General features: G+C 40.2%; 2 protein-coding genes across 6 annotated transcripts in view; one reads left to right on the forward strand and one right to left on the reverse strand.

Moving 5' to 3' along the window:
- The window catches only part of impact (impact RWD domain protein), a 32,219-nt gene extending 27,248 nt beyond the window's left edge, over nucleotides 1-4,971 (reverse strand). For both annotated transcript variants that reach the window (XM_062556346.1, XM_062556347.1), the window contains exons 1-5: nucleotides 4,667-4,971; nucleotides 4,307-4,435; nucleotides 4,174-4,226; nucleotides 2,092-2,154; nucleotides 1,722-1,807 (exon numbers count right to left, since the gene is read on the reverse strand). In XM_062556346.1, coding sequence (XP_062412330.1) covers nucleotides 1,722-1,807; nucleotides 2,092-2,154; nucleotides 4,174-4,226; nucleotides 4,307-4,435; nucleotides 4,667-4,702 — 367 coding nt within the window. In that variant the 5' untranslated portion in view covers nucleotides 4,703-4,971. The remainder of the gene's footprint in view (nucleotides 1-1,721; nucleotides 1,808-2,091; nucleotides 2,155-4,173; nucleotides 4,227-4,306; nucleotides 4,436-4,666) is intronic.
- Nucleotides 4,972-5,134: 163 nt separating this feature from the next.
- The window catches only part of osbpl1a (oxysterol binding protein-like 1A), a 30,415-nt gene continuing 16,087 nt past the window's right edge, over nucleotides 5,135-19,462 (forward strand). For 2 of the 4 annotated variants that reach the window (XM_062555721.1, XM_062555722.1), the window contains exons 1-14: nucleotides 5,941-6,033; nucleotides 8,562-8,689; nucleotides 9,266-9,351; nucleotides 9,456-9,530; nucleotides 9,679-9,790; nucleotides 10,515-10,600; nucleotides 11,397-11,541; nucleotides 12,374-12,441; nucleotides 12,685-12,729; nucleotides 13,050-13,123; nucleotides 13,537-13,600; nucleotides 14,120-14,221; nucleotides 15,204-15,329; nucleotides 16,240-16,321. In XM_062555721.1, the coding sequence (XP_062411705.1) occupies nucleotides 5,993-6,033; nucleotides 8,562-8,689; nucleotides 9,266-9,351; nucleotides 9,456-9,530; nucleotides 9,679-9,790; nucleotides 10,515-10,600; nucleotides 11,397-11,541; nucleotides 12,374-12,441; nucleotides 12,685-12,729; nucleotides 13,050-13,123; nucleotides 13,537-13,600; nucleotides 14,120-14,221; nucleotides 15,204-15,329; nucleotides 16,240-16,321 (1,234 nt within the window). In that variant the 5' untranslated portion in view covers nucleotides 5,941-5,992. Of the gene's footprint in view, nucleotides 5,829-5,940; nucleotides 6,034-8,561; nucleotides 8,690-9,265; nucleotides 9,352-9,455; nucleotides 9,531-9,678; nucleotides 9,791-10,514; nucleotides 10,601-11,396; nucleotides 11,542-12,373; nucleotides 12,442-12,684; nucleotides 12,730-13,049; nucleotides 13,124-13,536; nucleotides 13,601-14,119; nucleotides 14,222-15,203; nucleotides 15,330-16,239; nucleotides 16,322-19,462 lie in introns of those variants that run through there. The other 2 variants (XM_062555725.1, XM_062555724.1) reach the window with 2 other exon arrangements.

The raw sequence follows: 19,462 nt of genomic DNA on the forward strand, positions 1-19,462 counted from the left end.
GGGAAGTTGATGTGAGTGATTGTATGGAGACTAGAGCTCATAGTGCTGTAGACGCCAGGATGGCATTTCATTTAGCCTGGCTCGCTCTCGCGCTGCGCATTTGAATTGTCGCTCGTGCATGGAGGGCGGGACTTGAGGTTGTATATGTTCAAACTCTGCCGTCCGTTTTGCTAATTCCGTACCCAACCTTTAAGAAAGATTGCGTTAGGGAAACGCGGCCAATGACTGTTTTACTCATCTGACATGCAAAACTAATACTGTAGCAGACATTTTTGCGAATGGCTCATGACTTTTAAAGAATCAGGGACTCTCACGAATGTCCATACATAATAATCTCAAGGAATTATATGAGAACAAAGTTAAGAGAAGATAACAAAATGTTATTTGAAAGTCCTCCAGGAACATCCTTTAGGCCTCTGTATCAGTATTATCTGTATCAGAAACTAATTTGCAAAGCGGAGAAATAGCCACAGTGTTGCCCTGAGATGAAGATAACAGAATAAAGGACTAGAAGCACTGCAGACCAGGTATATTAAATGAGCGTCCCCATCAAAGAGGTCCTTATCCACACAGACCCAAGATAAACACCCAGGTGTCTGCTCTCAGGGCCTCTGCAATTTTGAGCCTGTCATCAATACAATGTAATCTTCTAGTCTCTATTAGGAACTTTAAACAAGATTCCAGTGGCAGTAATGGAGGCTTTCTTGGGTGGCCATTGCATCTCAACCCCCGTGTCTTGCTTTGAGAGGCGAACAAACACATGAGAGAAAAAGGGGTCCTGGCCACCACCCACCTGCATTTCCACAGGATGCTTTAAACATAATTGCATTTTATAAAACCGACCAGATCAAAAGACCTTTGTTCGAAACTGAGGACACTGTCAGACTGCCATTACTTTCAAAGCAAAAGATCACAGTGGCTCAGTTGTCTCAGGGAACAAATGACTTGTGCAGGGGCAACAGGGCCTCTGATATATGCTGGCAAAGTCCCAACATCAAATTGGTATGCATGCTTCTCAGAGAGGTTTAATATTTAGTGGCAACAGTCCCAAAGTTATGATGGGTTTTCAGTTTTGCTCCTGGATGTACATTCTTAATGCAGTATTTGGGCATTCCAAGACACAGTGAAACTGTTCCGAGACCTTCCTACTGTATGTATCTATGGATAATACAAGTGCAATGTATGAGTTATATACTGTAAACTATATACATGTTGTTAAAATATGTATTCTTGTCCATTTTGTGTATTATGTTTAATGGTTATAAAATCACCATGAATAGGACTAATCATCTGTTTTATGTACTTCTCATTTGGAAAAAGTGCCAGTTTATGTATTTCTCAGATCCTCATCCTCACAGGGCATCTGTTTTGCTTTAGTAATGCCACCTAGTGTATGAATCATGACACACAAAACTGATTTCACAGAGAACCCTTTCCAAGACACAGAAACAGTAAGATGAGCAACACATACGATGTTCCATCCAGGAAACCACAAGCAAATTTATGGTTAAAAAATTACCCATATTCAAAGGTTTGTGCATTGCAACCCAAAATTGAAAAACTCTGTCTGTCTGTCTGTCTGTCTGTCTGTCTGTCTGTCTGTCTGTCTGTCTGTCTGTCTGTCTGTCTGTCTGCCTGCCTGCCTGCCTGCCTACAGTATGTCTGTGTATGTCTGTGTGTGTGGGAAGGGGTGATGCCATTTCAATAAATTGGCCTCTTACCTGAATCAGAGCTGAGAGACTTCTCCACAAGAAATTCACGAATTTTCTCCACCCAAAGATAGAGGATACTCTCACCAGCATTCTCCCTGAGCACAAAAACATTACTTTACATTAAGCAAGTGTCTGTAGGTGCACAAATGTAATGCCTACATATGCTACAGTACAACTAGAACCAGCATACTATTTAGTGGTCTATTAATATGCTGCATATGAGATACTAGATCTCATTGGTAAAAGGTTATAGATGATGTACAGTATACAGATAATAAAATACTGTTTAGTGCTGTCAAAAGTCTTTAGTCATCCACTCTATATGTAAACCATATTACTTTGAATGTAGAGAATGTAGAGTTTCACTGGGTCTACTCACAAAAAAATCTCCTCCAGGCTGTTTGACAGTTCCATCCTTTCTGGACCTCTCAGCCACGCAGCACTGAAAAACATGCAAACACCTAACACCTCAGTAGGCCTCAGTAATTGGGCTTCCATCCAATTTTGTAATGTAAATGTTGTCCATTTGACTTTATAATGTAAATGTTGACCATTCAAATAGGAAATCCTGACTCCTGAGAGTAAATGCTTGATATTTGCCCAAGTTGTCTAAGAAATGACTGCTGGGAAAGAGATGTATAAAGTCCTAATATGCTTAATGAAACTAAGGATCATGGAAGAAACTATTTTATTCACATACACTCACATTTGTTACAATTATATTAAGTGCTACTGTTAAAGTTGCCTTGAGAACTTCAAGTTCTGAACTCAGTTGTTCTCAACCCCTTCTTTGTTGGGACAGCCCATTTTTATGTAAAATCCAACACAAACATGCATGATGACTGCATTTCTACAGTATATTACAGCATTATCACAACTTGATACAAAAGAGAGTAGCTGTGTCTCGACGTTGCTTGCCAACCATTCTGACAGAGGAAATATATTTTTTGAAAGGAATAGGGACGCCAGTGCAACTCAGATGTCTACTATTTATTCAAATGGTGCAAAACATTGACTAATCTTTCAACATTACAAACATCTTCATCAGAGTCCTTGAAATGTATTTTTTGATGGAAGAATGATTATCTATGAATAAATCATTACAACTCTCGTTGCTGTGCCTTTATTTTTTGAAATCTTCCCAGATATATGTAGTAACCGTTTTAGAAAAGCAATAAGCCACTCGATTCCGTAGGTTACACTGATTTTAGACAGCTTGGAACAACAGCTTATTGTTTAAGTAATGAATGGCCACAGTGCAGTACCATGAGGACCTGAATGCAAAAGAAAAGGATCAAACAACAAAAGTTGTGAATAATGGATCCTCTGGTGATGAGCAACACCTGTGCAGTTACAGTATAACACTCACACTGGTTTCTTTAACTCTTCTTCCATTTACTCCATTATTTTTTCATCAATGCAGCTAATATACAGGAAATTACTGTAATATGGTCAACCAGCGGTTTATCCGATGATAGGGACAAGACAAGTGTTTGATAATAGACAGGTTGGGACACAGCCATTAGTTCAAATACAGTAGCCCTCTGTGGTGACAGTATTTAAAGGAGTACTCCAGCAGTTGTCAACATAGGGCTCTGAGTACTGTTGGTGGAAAATAATAAATTAATCGGTGCAACATAGTTTGAGCTATCCCTCTGTGCTGACTGCAGCCAGGCGACTACAGAGCTACAGTATGGCGGCAGACTGTGTTGTGTTCGTGTTTGTGCCTCTTCCAGACTGAAAGTGTCATTACAAGTGCAACATGAACAGAATCCTTGTGAGACACCACTCTGCACGTTCGGTTCCTGAGAAGTCAAACTCATGCCTCATTTCCTATTTCATGTGGTTGCTGTGACCCAGCCTTTGCTGAAGAGTGGGATCTCATACCTCCTGGCCTGGATAACACTCCTCCACTTTAACCATAAGTTATGCCCACCCTTCCTTTTAGAGGGCATTCAATAGCCTGGGTAAACCCAGCCTAATCTGCTGGTGATTTGAATTTTGCCCTGCAGCTCAGACTGAAAACCTGCACATCTACAGTATCTCTCCTGTTTCCTGTCCACGTTGGCTGGGTCCAATCACAAACTGGCTTATCCACCAGGCGCACCCAGATCGTTGGTCTGATTGGTTGAAGGACTAGCCAAGCGTACAGAGTCATTTGATCTATGCCCATTGAACACGCCTCTAATATAGCGCAGACTTCCTAAAATCTTAAAAGATTGAGCTTAGAATGGTGATAGCCATAGAACGCATTTAAGGGACACTGCTTAAATACAACCTATAGACTAGACTTGATAACAGCACCATGGTTTACATAACTTGCACATTTAGCAAAACTACTAAAATGTTCTATTACATGTTCTAAAAATGTGCTGTTCCATTACTTTGTGTTAAAACACAAATACAGTAAGATCCCATACATAAATGTTAAAGGACAGAGGATTATTCCATTCAAACTTACTTTATTTGATATAGAGGTGGTGCTCTGCTTGGATAGTCTGCAGGTAGAATCGTCTAAAAGGCAATCCAACACAATCTTAAACCAGTAATGTTACATTTACAACCAATATGCTGATGCATGAAATGAGCCTTACCTGTAAACAAGCTGTCCATTTTGGATGGTCTGAACTATCAGATATTTTGATGCAAAATATTCTTGAAGCTTCATCAATCACACACCATTCATCACCATATATGGATGACAGAGCTTCAATCTCATCTATCTGAAAAGAGAATAAAGAGTTGTGGGCATCCATGACAATGTGGCAGCAGCCTTTTCCTGTGTTAGCTGTACAGTAACTTAACTTTTAACTTTTTTTAAACTCAACTAGGCTATCTGATAAGAGTTAAGCATAAGAGGCTAGCTTGATCTGGTAGTAAGTGCCACCATCCCTCTAGAAATATTTAGACAGAACTTTATGTAATTTCTGCAGCTGACGTTTACGGTAACATACCTGAGATTGAAGATCACCCATATCTTGCTGAGCCATGTTTAAACTAACTGGTAAGTCATGGTCATACTGAAGAGTTCTAAGTAATTGCCCACGTTGCTTCGTAGCAGTCTCGTCCACAACCTTCACCACCACCAGCAGTTTCAGTCAACTGAAGCTAACGTTACTAAACCTACAATACATATCTAAAATGTATGTACGAAGCGTGAGGGCAGAAGTCATCAACAGTTAACACATTAAAATAAAGCATCTAAATGACAGAAAAGTTGTGCATGTTGTAGGCTATGTTGCATGTGTTGACAGTCAGCCAGTGGGGCTGTCATGTGTCGTCGTCGCATATCCTCCCGCCCCTGAACCAATCAACATCAAGATAACCTTGAAGTTTTCTATTCTAACCAATAACAACCCTTTTCTGCTTTCTGCGCGTGCACATATTACTTCCGGTGCATGGTTTTGTTGTCGTGTTTCCGAAATTTCCGAATATTTGAGAAAATGCTAGTTTTCAAATTTGCTCCATCTTCTTATTGCAACTTGTGCTAGGCCAGATGGATTTGCAGTATTGTTGACTTGTTAACAATTATTAAACAGGTTGAGTGTGTGAGCAATGATCATAACTTTCAGTCAGCTGGCGTTCATTCTTATCCCATTCATGTATGTGTGTTTATTATAACGAGTTAACTTCATGCCGTGTTTGATCTGAGTTGTGTTGTCGCAAGCTGCGGTCCAGCCTCAAGTAGGGTAGTCTATGGCTAGGCTACTTTAGGTGGAAATGCGCGTGCACGAAGATAAATCAACTGGGCAGTTTTTTATAGAGTATGTTGCCTAGACTTTTTGGCTGATTGATTAAATCGCCTCTCCTAGAGAACACGTATTGACTTGTTAGCCTACTCAGGGCCACGTTTGGAATGTGGCGTTGGTAATTGCGAAACCTGTTTAAGAGTGGCTGTCCACTCTATTTTTCAATAAACAGGAACAGAGCGCGAGGCTTAGGACATCACATGCTGACTCAAGAGGAGGGAGCAAGTTCTCGGTCCATTCTCCAGACTAGGCTAGCCTACACTGCAACGACAGCCGGTCCATCGACTCAACGTTTCCGAAAACTGAAACATGAACTGAGCGTTTCGCTTCGAATCTGTCAAACGTCAGTGACATGCTGTTGTGAATGGTAAGTCCACCCGTGTAGGCTATGCAACGTAAATGCCAAATGGGTGCTGTCACCAGACGTAGCCTGTCCCACATAGAAAGTGAATTGTCAGTCCCCCTCCCTTCTGCAGTGACTCATGGAAGTTTCGAGAGGAGACACTCTCTGGGTGTTGAGGATAGTAAGGGATGTGCGGACAATGCTTGTCTCATCAACGCTATTGTTTCATGTAAGATACATTGTTGACTTTACTTTGTAAACTTTACTCTTTGGGGTTTCTCCTGTAGGTCGCACCAGTGCACAGTTACTTGGTCTAAGTCTAATATTTTTTTTCCTTGAGAGAGAGAGAGAGAGAGAGAGAGAGAGAGAGAGAGCAAGAAAAGTTGTTTGAAGAAGTTATGTGCTCTCTTAACACCATTAGGCTATGCTTTCAAAATTGTGATGTCTTCATTGATTAGGCGTAGGGCGTAGGCCTGCTTATCAGGTTTAATTGTGTGTGTGTGTGTGTGTGTGTGTGTGTGTGTGTGTGTGTGTGTTGGGTCATGTAAAAGTAACATTTCTTAACTTATTCTGACACCCTAAATGTCAGTGAATCAACTTTGCCTATTGTCAAGGGTTGCATTTGGACTACTTCATGCTGTAACCAGCCTTAAGCCAAAGATGATGAGAGAACTGGAATGGATGTTAGCCTGTTGAATGAAATCTTATACGGTTGTGAAATTGGATGTGTGTTGCCAATAGAGTTATCTCTCTTGTTTATGGACGCGGATTGGGTTATACAATCAGTTTCTCTTTCTGAGAGAAAATTAATCATGTGAGAGGTGTTTATTATGAATATTTTCACAACTTCCTGAAAGCACTTGGCTGCTGAAAGTAGTCACAAGATGTTACTACCCCCCCCCCCCCCCCCCTCTCTTTAGGACTGTTGTAGCCTATGTACAGTAGGCTATAGGCTGTATGTGTTTGGTATTTTGTTTGTGTGGTACTATCTGACCTTTAGGCTATTTGTAAGGTCATCATAGCCCAATAAAGATTGAGTGCTCACTGTCAGTTCACCTCAGAGGAACTGTTCATTTAGACTTACAATGTTAGCCTCTGTTTGTTTGTTTCCCTTGGTGGTGGGGATGGAGGGAAAGCATAAAGTAATCAGTAATTCAACTGATGCATGACACAGACTGTGTGCACAGAGATCAAAATATTTTAATTATGTGTCCATGTGTCTTTGGAAACCTTTGAAACAAACTAGTTGCCTGGCTGCACCATCTGTCTCCTAATGACTTAGACTTTCCCCCTTGTTGGGTAGGAGTATTTAGTAAGCTTTTTTTATACAAACACACAATAACATAACTTTGACAACCGCTGAGCCATGTTTTGATTTAAGCTGTGAAGCAGAACAGGGCAAACCTGTTGACAAAGGCTGTTCTCATGAACTTCAGGGCTCGGATGAATTTGAAAAAGCAATATTTTTCATTTGGTGGGAATAGAGAGAAGATGTACTGTGAAGTCAAGACAAAGAATTATTAAAAAAGCAGAATCACTTGTAGATCTAGATGTCAATCAGAGGCATCTTTATCCTTTGAAATAACAAGAAAAAAAGTTATTGCTGTAACTTTCAGCATCCTAAGTTTAGACTACTTGGATGTGTGTGCCTTTTTCAGTTTATCCTTTGTACCACAATTCAGATCATAAGCATTTTTTGAGATACACTCCATTTTTTAATTGTAAAGATTTTTCACAGTGTTTGAACTGACTGAACAAGTGCATCAACATCAACATAACATTTAACAGACCCTACGTAATCAACTTCATACCAGGTTCTTCTTGGAAGACAGCCATTGGCATTCCAGTCAGAATTCATGAGACCACACAAAGCCAGCTCTGTGTTTACTGAGCTCTGACACGAGGTTCCTCATTTAGGATATATTAGCAACACATCAAAGCTTGTCTTCATCACAGATATCTAAATGTCATTTCCCCTCATATATTCAGAGAAGTGTCCCCCCTGGTCAAATAGCTCAAAGACTTGTAACAGCATTTGTTGTGAGATACAATGATAGCTGCCCAATTTGTCTTTTTTTTTTATCAGATCATCAGGTTTTTTTCCGTCCAGCAATTCAAAGCTATTTTGTCTAACTCGAAGAGCAGAATGTTGTTCATATTATAACATACTGGGGTAGTTATGAGTGTACTACAGTAGTTGTGTGTAGTTCCCAAATTCAGTATCTTCAATGAAAGAGTATAGAAGGTCTATGGTCCATGTTAGTTCTGTGATTAATGCTCAAATTTAGATTTTTTTGTACTTGCTCTTTGTGTTAATGTCCACATGCATTTCCTGTTAGCATCCCAGTATGTATTACAGTATGTGTAGAGTCCTGCAGAACCTCGTCCCCTTGTCATTCTGTATCATGTCTGCTGCTTGTCCTGTGTGCTTTAGTAAATGACAATAGAAAAAAGATTAACAAATAAAAGCAATCACCTTGCATATTGCTACAAAAATTCTGTGGCAATACAGACAGGAGGGAATCAGGGCTTCTCCAACTGCTTACTGAAGACAAGATGGTCTGCTCTGACTGTCAGTTTGTAGATATACTAGTATGTTATACCAAAACAACAAAAAATAAATTCATGTGACTCAAGTCATATTGGCAGCTAAAGTGGGCATGACTTCTGTTGTGTGTCTTATGACTTTTATTATCGTAATTGCTTGTCATGGTGGTTATTGTTTACTGATGCGTGTGTTCATTTGTGTCTGCGAAGAGCGATGGAGGAGTTGGACCCAGAAGAGCAGTTCCTCCGAGATGCCAGGAATGGGAACCTGCAAGGCATCCAGAGACTCCTCATGTCCAAGATCAAAGAGGAGACCAAGCTTGACATCAACTGCAAAGGTCTTATTGTATTTTTGATCACTCAATATGCTGCCAATTTTTGCTCCCTGGAATGCTTGAATGCTTTGTCATCCAGTGATTGGGAAACTGTCTTGAGTCATGAGATATTTAGGGTTTTGTATCATATGATCATATCATATAATCTTATGAAATCAACAGCATGACACTTATCCGATGTGTCTTGTGAGTCTTGTCGTTATAAGTTCTCGATAAATGTCACATTTTGATGTCAGTATGATCACCATTGTCACCATTTGCTTGTCATTCTTTATTCTTTATTAGGATCCCCATTAGCTTCCCCACAAAGGGTCGCTAGTCTCCCTGGGGTCCTGTAGTAAAATCTGAATCATTTCAACATTGCATGTTTTAAAATGTTACATTGCATTTACATTCCATTAGTATTAAAAACACAAACAGTCTTGCAAACACCATAATAGCAAAAGGACAAGATCAAGCATTCACATATTGTAAGAGCTTATACTGTACTGTATGCCTGACTCTAAGAAAGTGTTGCCTTATTGACTTCTTGTATTTAAGTTCTCAATGTTTTTAATGTCCAACGGGTATTGCTTCTAGGGAAGAGCAAGTCAAACCTGGGCTGGACACCTCTCCACCTGGCCTGCTACTTTGGACACAAAGATGTGGTGGAGGAGCTGTTGAAGGTGCGTGCATTCATCTGATGCCCATAGTTGGGTACACTTTTATTTGGTGGCTATGGGTGTTGTGGTTGTAATGATGGGGTTTTTTTTATTATTGGTTCATGCAGGCGGGAGCTGAAGTAAATTTGCCCAACAATGTTGGAGACACTCCTCTTCACAAAGCCGCCTTTACAGGAAGGAAGGTAGTTAGGCATCAACAAACATTTTAGTTGATAAATAATGATCTATCTATCTATCTATCTATCTACCTACTGTACCTACCTACCTACCTATCTTTGTCTCTTGAATAGAAAAGGTTGTTTACTAATAGGTGTATGCTTGTCTTTATAGGAGGTGGTGATGTTACTGTTGAAGTTCAACGCTTGTGCGACTACTATCAATGGGACTGCTCAGATTCCCAAAGATGTCACCCAGAATGAGGAGATCAAAAGCATGTTGGAAGGTAAAGAAGGCATATGTTTAGACGTTGAATCTAATTCTAGATCATGCAGTAAGCATGTCTATTTGGAGCTATGCCCTCTCTAAAGTAGCATAAAAAAAGAGTTAGGTAGAGCTGAAATCAACTCAGTTTGCAAATCATCATAGGTTAGTATCAAGAAGACTGGTGAAGTATACACAGTACATCTACAAGGTGAACTTAATTTGAATTGCTATTGTTTTATTTATTAATTTGCTTATGTTTCTATTCATTCGAGGGCTAGGCTCTGTCATCCCACACTATCCTGAGGCTGCTATTGATTTGCGTGACTTAGAATAATTTCAAGAGAGCATACTGTAGCTGTCTCACTGTATGGGTTGGTCTGTTTGTCACTGAAGCTGCATTCACAGAGATTTGCGAAATATAATTGAACGCCTACACACGGTGTTAGTGATACATGTAATGACTTGCTTGCCACTGCTTCTGAGAACATTTTACGTCAGTTAATTGCACCTCTATGTCTGTATGGCTCTACGTTGGCTCCAATTATGCACATGTTTTGATCAGTCCACCATATTTAATTTTTTGAGCCGTTATGTACATTGCTGTCTGTGACATTTGTGATAATCTATAGGATAGATAAGCATTGTTACTGTTGTTTGTTTGTTTTTTTAAGTGGTGTCACTTCCCAGTCGGAAGATGAACTCACCCTGATATGTTTTTTTGTTTGTTTTTTTAAAACTGACAGCTGCTGAGAGGACCGAGGAGAGAAAACTGGAAGAGCAGCTCTTGGAGTCGGCGAGAGAAGGGGCCGTGTCTAAGCTAACCCAACTGGTGAGGTCACATGCTGTGTAGTGAACAACCTACACCTATCGCACTCCCTGCTCTCTCTCTCTCTTTTGTCCTCAGACACTCCCTCATGAAACTATATTCACAAAAGTTGTTTTTTTTTTTGCTAATTTCCTCCAGCACTATTAGGCTGGCATAACCAGTATAGAGCTATCAGGAAATAAACTACACTGTTGACCACACCATTAATTGTCACACATACACACATTAGGTTTCCTTTATATAATTTGGTGATATAACCACTTAGTGTGGTTTCTTATTACAGCCTCAAAGGCATGTGTAGCATTTAAAAACATGTGAATGCGCATACAGTGTGAATGTTTACCTCCAAGCTAATCTCACTGGTTGACTGAACACACTGTACACTCTTTTTCTGAAATGTTGGTGGCATTAGTTCATGGTTTTCATATCCCATAGTATGCACTGCTCTTAAGTCTCTCACCATGGCAACAGTCTTGCTGCAGAGCATTCACTCTAGGTTAAGGCTAATGTGTGGGTTAACCCCTTGTTGTCGCACCCATTAGTCTGGAAAGGGCGTTTAAGAGCAGCTATTCTCTTGGAGTAGGTATATCAGACTAGTCCCTTCAGTCTCTCCTGAGTCCATGAACCTGTCAATATACCTATTAATGATGTCTGCTATGAGAGGCATGTTTTTCGCATGTCACCACACATTCCACACTCCTGTAATATACGGTCAGACCAAAACTCCCATGTGAGCAGCCTTTCTCCTCTGACATTTCTTCACTATGGCATGCTATGAAGCCAAGGTCTGTTGTTTCAGTTGAATAGGAAGAAGCCACCCGACATTAATTGCACAGACTTGCTTGGGAACACGCCTCTGCACTGTGCGGCTTACCGGGGGCAAAAGCAGTGTGCCCTGAGACTCTTGCAGAGCGGAGCCAACCCCAACATCAAGAACAAAAATGGTAAACATCAGGTTCTATTCTGAAATGTACATCCATTTTTTGTTTGAGCTAAAATCTAGATTTGTATAATTCACTGAAGGACATAGTTTGATACCTTGGACACATGATAGTAGTGTAGTACATTAAAATGTATTTGTAAATGTATTTCACTGACAGGTTAGAATATTATGGGCTGGTTTCCTGTACATAGATGAAGCCTTATCCTGAACAGACAAAGAGCATGCAATAGAGATCTACTGCCAGTTTCATCTTAGGACAAGGCGTAATCCATGTATGGAAAACCGGCTTGTCTTGGTGCGACACCCATTGTGGTTGAGAATAATTATCATTGCTATAGCATGAATGAACCTGGGTAAGCCCATACACACCTACAAGTGCATTTGAGCTCTTGAGATCCTTCTGGCAATTCTTCAATTCACAGTGATTTCCAAAATCACTGACAGTCCATCTGGCATGGGACAGGCTTTATATAATGACAGAAAGGTTAAGAGCGCTGTTGAACACAACCAATGTCTGCGCTGATGGCGTTAGTATTAAATCACAGACTTACAGTATATTTTCTTTGGAAATGAGTAAACAACTACAACTTAGTTTACTAGAAAGATGTGTTTGCTCTACTTCTGACAAGATTCAGTAGGAATGTATGTAATGTTCCAATTTAAGCTTATTTTCCCTGCTGGTTATGCCCCTTGGAAAGCAGAAGTAAATTAATCATTCCAGATCAATTGGTCTGGTATTAGCTAGGCTAACGTCATCCACACATTTCAGATTTCAAAAAAAAAAAAGAAAAGCTGAATTTATGTTGTTGTTGTTGTTTCTTTGTTTCTGACAGATCAAACCGTGTTTGACCTCGTCAGTGATCAAGAGATGAGGCAGGTCTTGGAGGGCAATATGAAAAAAGTCAGTATTTCTGTGCTGTATTGAAAAATCTGGATGCAATTGTGTTGCCTCTTCTGTCATACCTCGGCTAAAATTGCAATGAGATCAATTCCATTATAGCGAGGTTCATGTTTGCTTGTATCATGTAGGCGACTAGGCGTTCATTTTGCAGATAATATTTCAATCAGTGATTCATCAACAGTATCATTGTGGCAAAAAGTGGCAAAATATGAATTAACCTTCTTTACTCCTCTCATCTGTCAGGGCATGACCCGACATGTTCAAATGTTTGAAGGGCCTCTTTTAAAGGTAAGTGTCTTACCTACTGCCTGCTTTACTTTTGGCACATATTGCAAAAAAAAAAAACGTACCACATATGAAACAGAGCTCAAAGATTTTGTTCCAAACATTTTTTTATTAATGCATTTTTCATAGATTTCGTTTAGTAGCGTAAAACAGCTCTCCTTCCATTTTTCTCAGACTAGTATGCAATACTCATTTGAAATTGAAATGATAATGATTGAAAGCTAATTGAATAATTGACACACTCTAACTGTTTGAAGCTGTTTGATGTACTAATGACCAAACCACTCCCAATATCCCCTTCTCTATTCCTCTGGTTGGTGCAGAGCTCCCGTTTCTTTGGGTGGCGTGCATATTGGGCCGTTCTTCAGGATGGAGTGTTGTCATGGTACCCCAAACAGTATGTATTGTATTTTTTGTTGGATCTGCCAGGCTTTTGTGAACTGGAAACCACGTTCAATTCCATTTTAATGCTTCAGTTTTTGCTTACTCGCTTGCTCATTAAAGCACAATTAATAGCTTTGTCTAAATTAGTTTCATACATTCAGTGGCCTAATGTGGGCAATGTGTTTTAACATTTAATACTGTATGCAAATGTGCATGTTTCTTTCACCTTACCTGCTCATGATCTGTTGGGTGGATAAATCCTACCTCATCATGGTTTTTATTGGACAAATACTGATCCTGGATTTATCCTCAGCAAGATTTGATATATAAGACTTATTTCATGCTTTTGCAATATGTAGCTGTGTGTTATATGTGTATCCCTATGTATTAGTTTGAACATTCACTCAAAGTTTTACCTCTGTCAAGGTCAGATGCGGAAACCTCAAGCAATAGGCAAGGCTGCAAGCCCTTAACACAAGCCAATTGCATGGTAGGTTTATTTAATTTTGTTGTTGGTCTTATGTAGCTTTGTTTTGTTGTGGCACTAATTCGACAATTTAATTCCAAACAGCATGCTGTTGAAGTGATGTACAACAGCTGTAGTAGGATATTTTGGTTAGTACATTGATTAATACATTGCTTTACTCAATGCATTTTAGAAAACTGGTGAGAGGATATCAAACTTGTTGAGAATTGTCTCCAGACAGTAGGGTGGTTAAAAGGTGGTTTCTGTACTGAAGACGGTTTCCTTATATTGAACTGGGATTGAACATAAATGTGCAAAATCATCCGTTCATATCATTATTTAGCAGCTATAATTGCACTACCAATTTCTATCCAGAGGAAAGAGAATTTGGTCCTGTAAATTGGCTAGATTTTGCCAGCTAAAGTAATCTTTGGCATGGGATGAGTAAATTTTTGGAAATCTGTAAAGTATTGTATAAAAATTAAATGAATTGAATGCAGTGAATCTTTTCCAATGTATGTGTGATATGTTCTTCTCCTGTAGATCAAAGCCAAGGATAACTGCTATTTCACGGTGAAGTGTTTTGATGACAGTCTCCATCATTTCAAAGTGCTGCCAAAGCAAGACCCAGAAGCAACCAGAAAAGTGAGCTAGCGTTTAATGCCTATTGCCGTTACCTTCACATATCATGGTACATACACTATAAGAGTTGTGTTTTTTAGCACATAGTAGTTGAAAGATCACTGTACATTTCAAGAGAGGAATTTTGTACCTGTTTGTGTTTAAAATGTTGACTGTCCTCCCATTAGAATGGTGTTGATTTGATTCTCCACACAAGCTCATGTACACACAGACACACACAGATACACAAACATGCACACTGCTGGAGTAGTGGCTACTTACTATGATGTGAGAAAATGTGATCAGCACTGCTGGAGGAGCTTTCAGAAAGGACACTCACATGGGTCTCATGATGTCCATCAGATGTAATGAGTGGAATTACCATGGGCAGGCTGTGTGTGTGTGTGTCTGTGTGTCTGTCTGTCTGTCTGTCTGTGTGTGCTTGTCTGTGTGTGTATGTGTGTGCTTGTCTGTGTGTGTGTGTGTGTGTGTGTGTGTGTGTGTGTGTGTGTGTGTGTGTGTGTGTGTGTGTGTGCTTGTCTGTGTGTGTGTGTGTGTGTGTGTGTGTGTGTGTGTGTGTGTGTGTGTGTGTGTGTGTGTGTGCTTGTCTGTGTGTGTGTGTGTGTGTGTGTGTGTGTGTGTGTGTGTGTGTGTGTGTGTGTGTGTGTGTGCTTGTCTGTCTACAAACTCTTCACGCATCTGAAGAGTCGTCTGGGATCAGGCGGCTCCTCATACTGGCACAGAGATTTATGAAGTTGTCCCATGCTGACCGTCTCAGAGCAAACATCTCCCCCTCGAACTTCACACTCAACCACGTGGAGGGAGAGCAGCTGCTGATTGTGTGTGTGTGTGTGTGTGTGTGTGTGTGTGTGTGTGTGTGTGTGTGTGTGTGTGTGTGTGTGTGTGTGTGTGTGTGTGTGTGTGTGTGTGTGTGTGTGTGTGTGTGTGTGTGTGTGTGTGTGTGTGTGTGTGTGTGTGTGTGTGTGTGTGTGTGTGTGTTCCTCAGCGATGGCTAGACGCTCTGGAGGAGCATTCGGCCTTCAGCACACACTACCACTCCCAGGAGCAGGCCAGTGAGGAGGAGGAGGAGGCCGAGGTCATGTCCCTGAGCGAGCTCACCGACTCGCTGCAGGTGAGCGATTAGACTTTTCCACTCTTTTCAGCCCCTTTCCCTCTGTTTATCACTCTCCCACTCTCCCATGTCTTTTGTCTGTCACCTCGGCCAGTCTAGGGAAAGCTGCTAAATGTCAGACCCCCCTCCCGCGGACTGGCGAAAGAGACAAAGAAATGCCATATTGAGATTCTAAGTTGCATCGTGGTGTGGATTTCCTTTTAAGATAGTCATTGTTGTGGGTTTCTCTGTCTCTCTCTGTCTCTCTCTCTGATTGTAAATGGCAGTGGAGCGGTGCATGGCTCGATCTGATATTTTGCTGGGGGTGGTCTGAGGATTTGAGGAGTGCATGTCTTTTAGCTGTATCACAGCCCAGTGGAGATACAGCTGTAATTCTCACCAGGACATCTGTATAGTCCCAATCATTCCTGAAAAGCGGTCTGATTGCTCATTTTTATCATGCTGGCCTTTGATTTTGGGATTACGGAGCCCAAGGGGATTAGTTAGCCTCCACCGACCCAAAGATTTTTGTCAAGGCCCCGCTTGGCTTTGTCAGCTTTGCTGCCTGTTGGTGATCTGCTGTGTGGGCTAATGCTTGTTGTTGTGAGGCTTTGATTGACAGCCTGTCATAGCATTCTCAGCAGCTGGCTGACTGACTGAGGTTACTGAAAATAGTTAAATTAAAATGTGTCAGTGTATGTGTGTGTGTGTGTGTGTGTGTGTGTGTGTGTGTGTCCCAGATTTGTGACACATCCTCATTAAAAAAGAAAGATAGAGTCTATCAGTCTCTATTTCTTTCACACACTCTCTTTTTCTCTCTCTTTCCCTCGCTCTCTCCGTAACTCACTCACTCACTCACTCACTCACTCACTCACTCACTCACTCACTCACTCATTCACTCCCACTTTCCTCTGTTTCTCACTCTTCACAGAAAGCTGAGACATACCATAAGAGGCTGGAGACAGAGGTGTTATCCTTTCTTTCTATGGTGAAAGACAACGGACTGGCAGAAAGTAAGACAGACCACTATCCACTATTGTTGACTTTCCGTTGCCTACAGTATAGGCAATGGCTTTTTGGCTTATTACCTAAAGAAAACCATATTTGTGGTTAGCAAAAGCTTAAATGTAGTTACACTGTCACCACTTTCACTCAAACCTTCACTTATAAGGCTCCACTCAGGCTTTTCTTCCCTTTTTACTCAACAAATGAGACATGCACATACAATCTGGTGTAGAGTGAAATATTTATATACTGTATATAATGCATAAGTATACAGATGCCCATTATCAGCAACCACCTATCCAGTGTTCTAAAGGCACACTGTTTACTAATCTGATATCATTTGAAAAGGTTAACTGAGAAAATATTGGAGAACACTTTTGCAATTATGTAAGTACATAATGTAATCTGAAGCCTGCTGCCCTGACTAAAATAAATACAATGCAACTGATCTTAACTGATATTCCGTCTGTAATATAGTGGAATGGAAATGTAACCTCAAACTTTTGAGCGGCAGTGTATGTGTTGAGTTGGTAGCCTCAGGTTGATACTGCATACTGAGAGGCTGATGTACTAAGATATTAGTGCCGTCTGTGGCATGTTTTATTTGTGCCTTAAAACATGGCAGCATATGTACAAACAGATGGCATGTGAGTGAAAATGCGTTTTCCCACTGAAGAGCTGTCAGGCAAGATGCCCCTTTCTTATGCATGTATATGCATTTATGGGAAGGTTGAGGGAAAAGTGAGAGTACCATGCAAAAACATGGTAGGAGCAATTGATCAGGTATTCCTGTTGGTGTAATCCAGATTGCAGTTATATGCATCAGTAGGAGAAACTTTCAGAAACAACAGAAACAGTATTTTAGAGTACCAGTTCTTCTCTGAACCATACTGAAAGGCACTTTTGTTTTGGTCACCTTTTAATGTTTTTCTTTATCATGTCATCCACTTTCCTATGCCTGCCAAAGTATAAAATCTGCCATAACCTAGCTGTACAAATAGTTTGAGTGTATTTATAAGTCAAGAAGAATTACCGGTACTGCCTTGCGTTAGCTTGTTATTTGTTGACATCTTTTTATCAAATGTTATATTTCATTAGCACTTAACTTTTGATTCCATTTAAAGTTGTCATCGGTTGACATTATTATTAGACTGTTTAGACAGTTCAGTTGTGGGCACCAAAAATGTACTTTAGAAGGTGGTGACAGGCAGTGATGAGAGCTGTTTACCTGATGTGGAAACTTAGGAAATTCCAGGTAATATGGCAAGGCACAGCGTGCACTTTCTGCAGGCAGAAAAAGGCAGTATTTATGTTGTCGTCATTCATCTGCCCTGAATGTTCTAATCATGAATTTATGTGATTCATTGTGTGAAATATGCACGGTCACGTACAGTATTGCCTTAAGCCATCACATCAGTTTTACAATGTTCAAGTAGGTTTTTGTGAATGTTTGGCTTTCGCCTGGATTACACTCTCGTTACCCTATTCAAATCAATGAGCAGATGGACCTGATTTTTGGTAATTACAAAGAGGAGGAGGCCGTTTCATTTGAAATCTGTCATTGGCAATATGACAGCAGTCAAAGAGATTTGCAGAGATACAAATAATTGGATTCATTCTGTTAGTTTACCAGAAGTGTGAATTAAACTTGGACAAAAGCCAAGCTTTAAATAGCACAGCCGCTCACCCTGACTTGAGTTCAGAAAGTTTGATTTTTAAACCCTGGTGTCAGAGATTATACTTTTTTTTTAAATGTTCATAACTCCTATTCTCGGTTAGATTATTTTTTTGTTCCCTCCGATTGTATTTACATGATATCCAAGTGTAGTATAAACCCAATAATCCTCTCGGACCATTCTAGAATCCACCTAAAGATCCAATGTGTTCAAAAAAGGTTTATCTCTAGGCGAGGGAGATTTAATTCCTCTCTTCTTAAAGATAACGAGCTTGCGGCCCCAGCCGTGGCGTAACTGGCTGGGGCACCTGCACCGCACGCCGGCGACGCGGGTTCGATTCCCGCCCCGTGGTCCTTTCCGGATCCCACCCCAACGCTCTCTCCCACTCACTTCCTGTCTCTCTCAACTGTCCTATCATTAAAGGCATAAAAGCCCAAAAAATATACTTTAAAAAAAAAATATATATATATATATATAATGAGCTTAAATCACTTATACGTGTGTGTGTATTAAATTATATGAAAGAAAACAATGATCCCTCCTTAGAGCCCAGTATCATTTGGGAGGCAGTAAAAGCCACTCTAAGAGGACTTCTAAGGGTAACTCAGGGAAAACCTTCATAAAAAAGCATCGACTGGGGACAATTGGAAACTATTAGTCATTGCTAAAGCAAAATTAAGCCCTATGATATCAGATGATATTATTAAAAAATTTTACTTTATCAAACAAAAAGATTATTAACTTGGAAACAAATCAGGCAAATCACTAGCCCATCAAATAAAGAAGGAGCAAGCTGAAAAGACTATAAAAGGTATATACTTTAGCGATAATAAAACAACTTATCATCCTGGAGAGATCAACCAAACCTTTTTTTAATTTCTATAATAATCTTTATAAATCACAAGGGGGACACTCTCAGGAAAAACTGGAGGATTACCTCAGCAAAATTAAGCTACCTGAAGTCTCTGCTTCAGACCAATACTCCTTAAATTTACCATTCACAGAAGCTGAAATACTGGCTACAACTGATTCAATGCCGTTAAATAAAAGCCCAGGACCAGACGGTTTCACAGTAGACTTTTATAAAGAGTTTTGGCCTGAGATCCGTCCTATTTTTATGGCAATGGTGAATAACTTTTGTAAGGAAAAAATTCTCCCTCAGACAATAAACTTGGCTCACATTACTTAAGAATTACTTAAAGGTGGCAAAGACCCTCTGCAGTGCTCATCATATAGGCCCATCAGTCTCTTGGACCACGACTATAAGATTATCACCAAACTTTTAGCTAGAAGGCTGGAGTCAATCCTGCCTAAACTAATTAATCCAGACCAGTCAGGTGATAGATAGATAGATAGATAGATAGATACTTTATTGATCCCCAAGGGGAAATTCAAGATGTACACAAATATAAAGGGGAGATGTGCAGCAGATAACATAAGGAGAACCCTGAATATAATAAACTGCATCAACAA

Source organism: Sardina pilchardus, chromosome 15, assembly GCF_963854185.1.
Source record: "Sardina pilchardus chromosome 15, fSarPil1.1, whole genome shotgun sequence".
NCBI classification, from domain to species: domain Eukaryota; kingdom Metazoa; phylum Chordata; class Actinopteri; order Clupeiformes; family Clupeidae; genus Sardina; species Sardina pilchardus.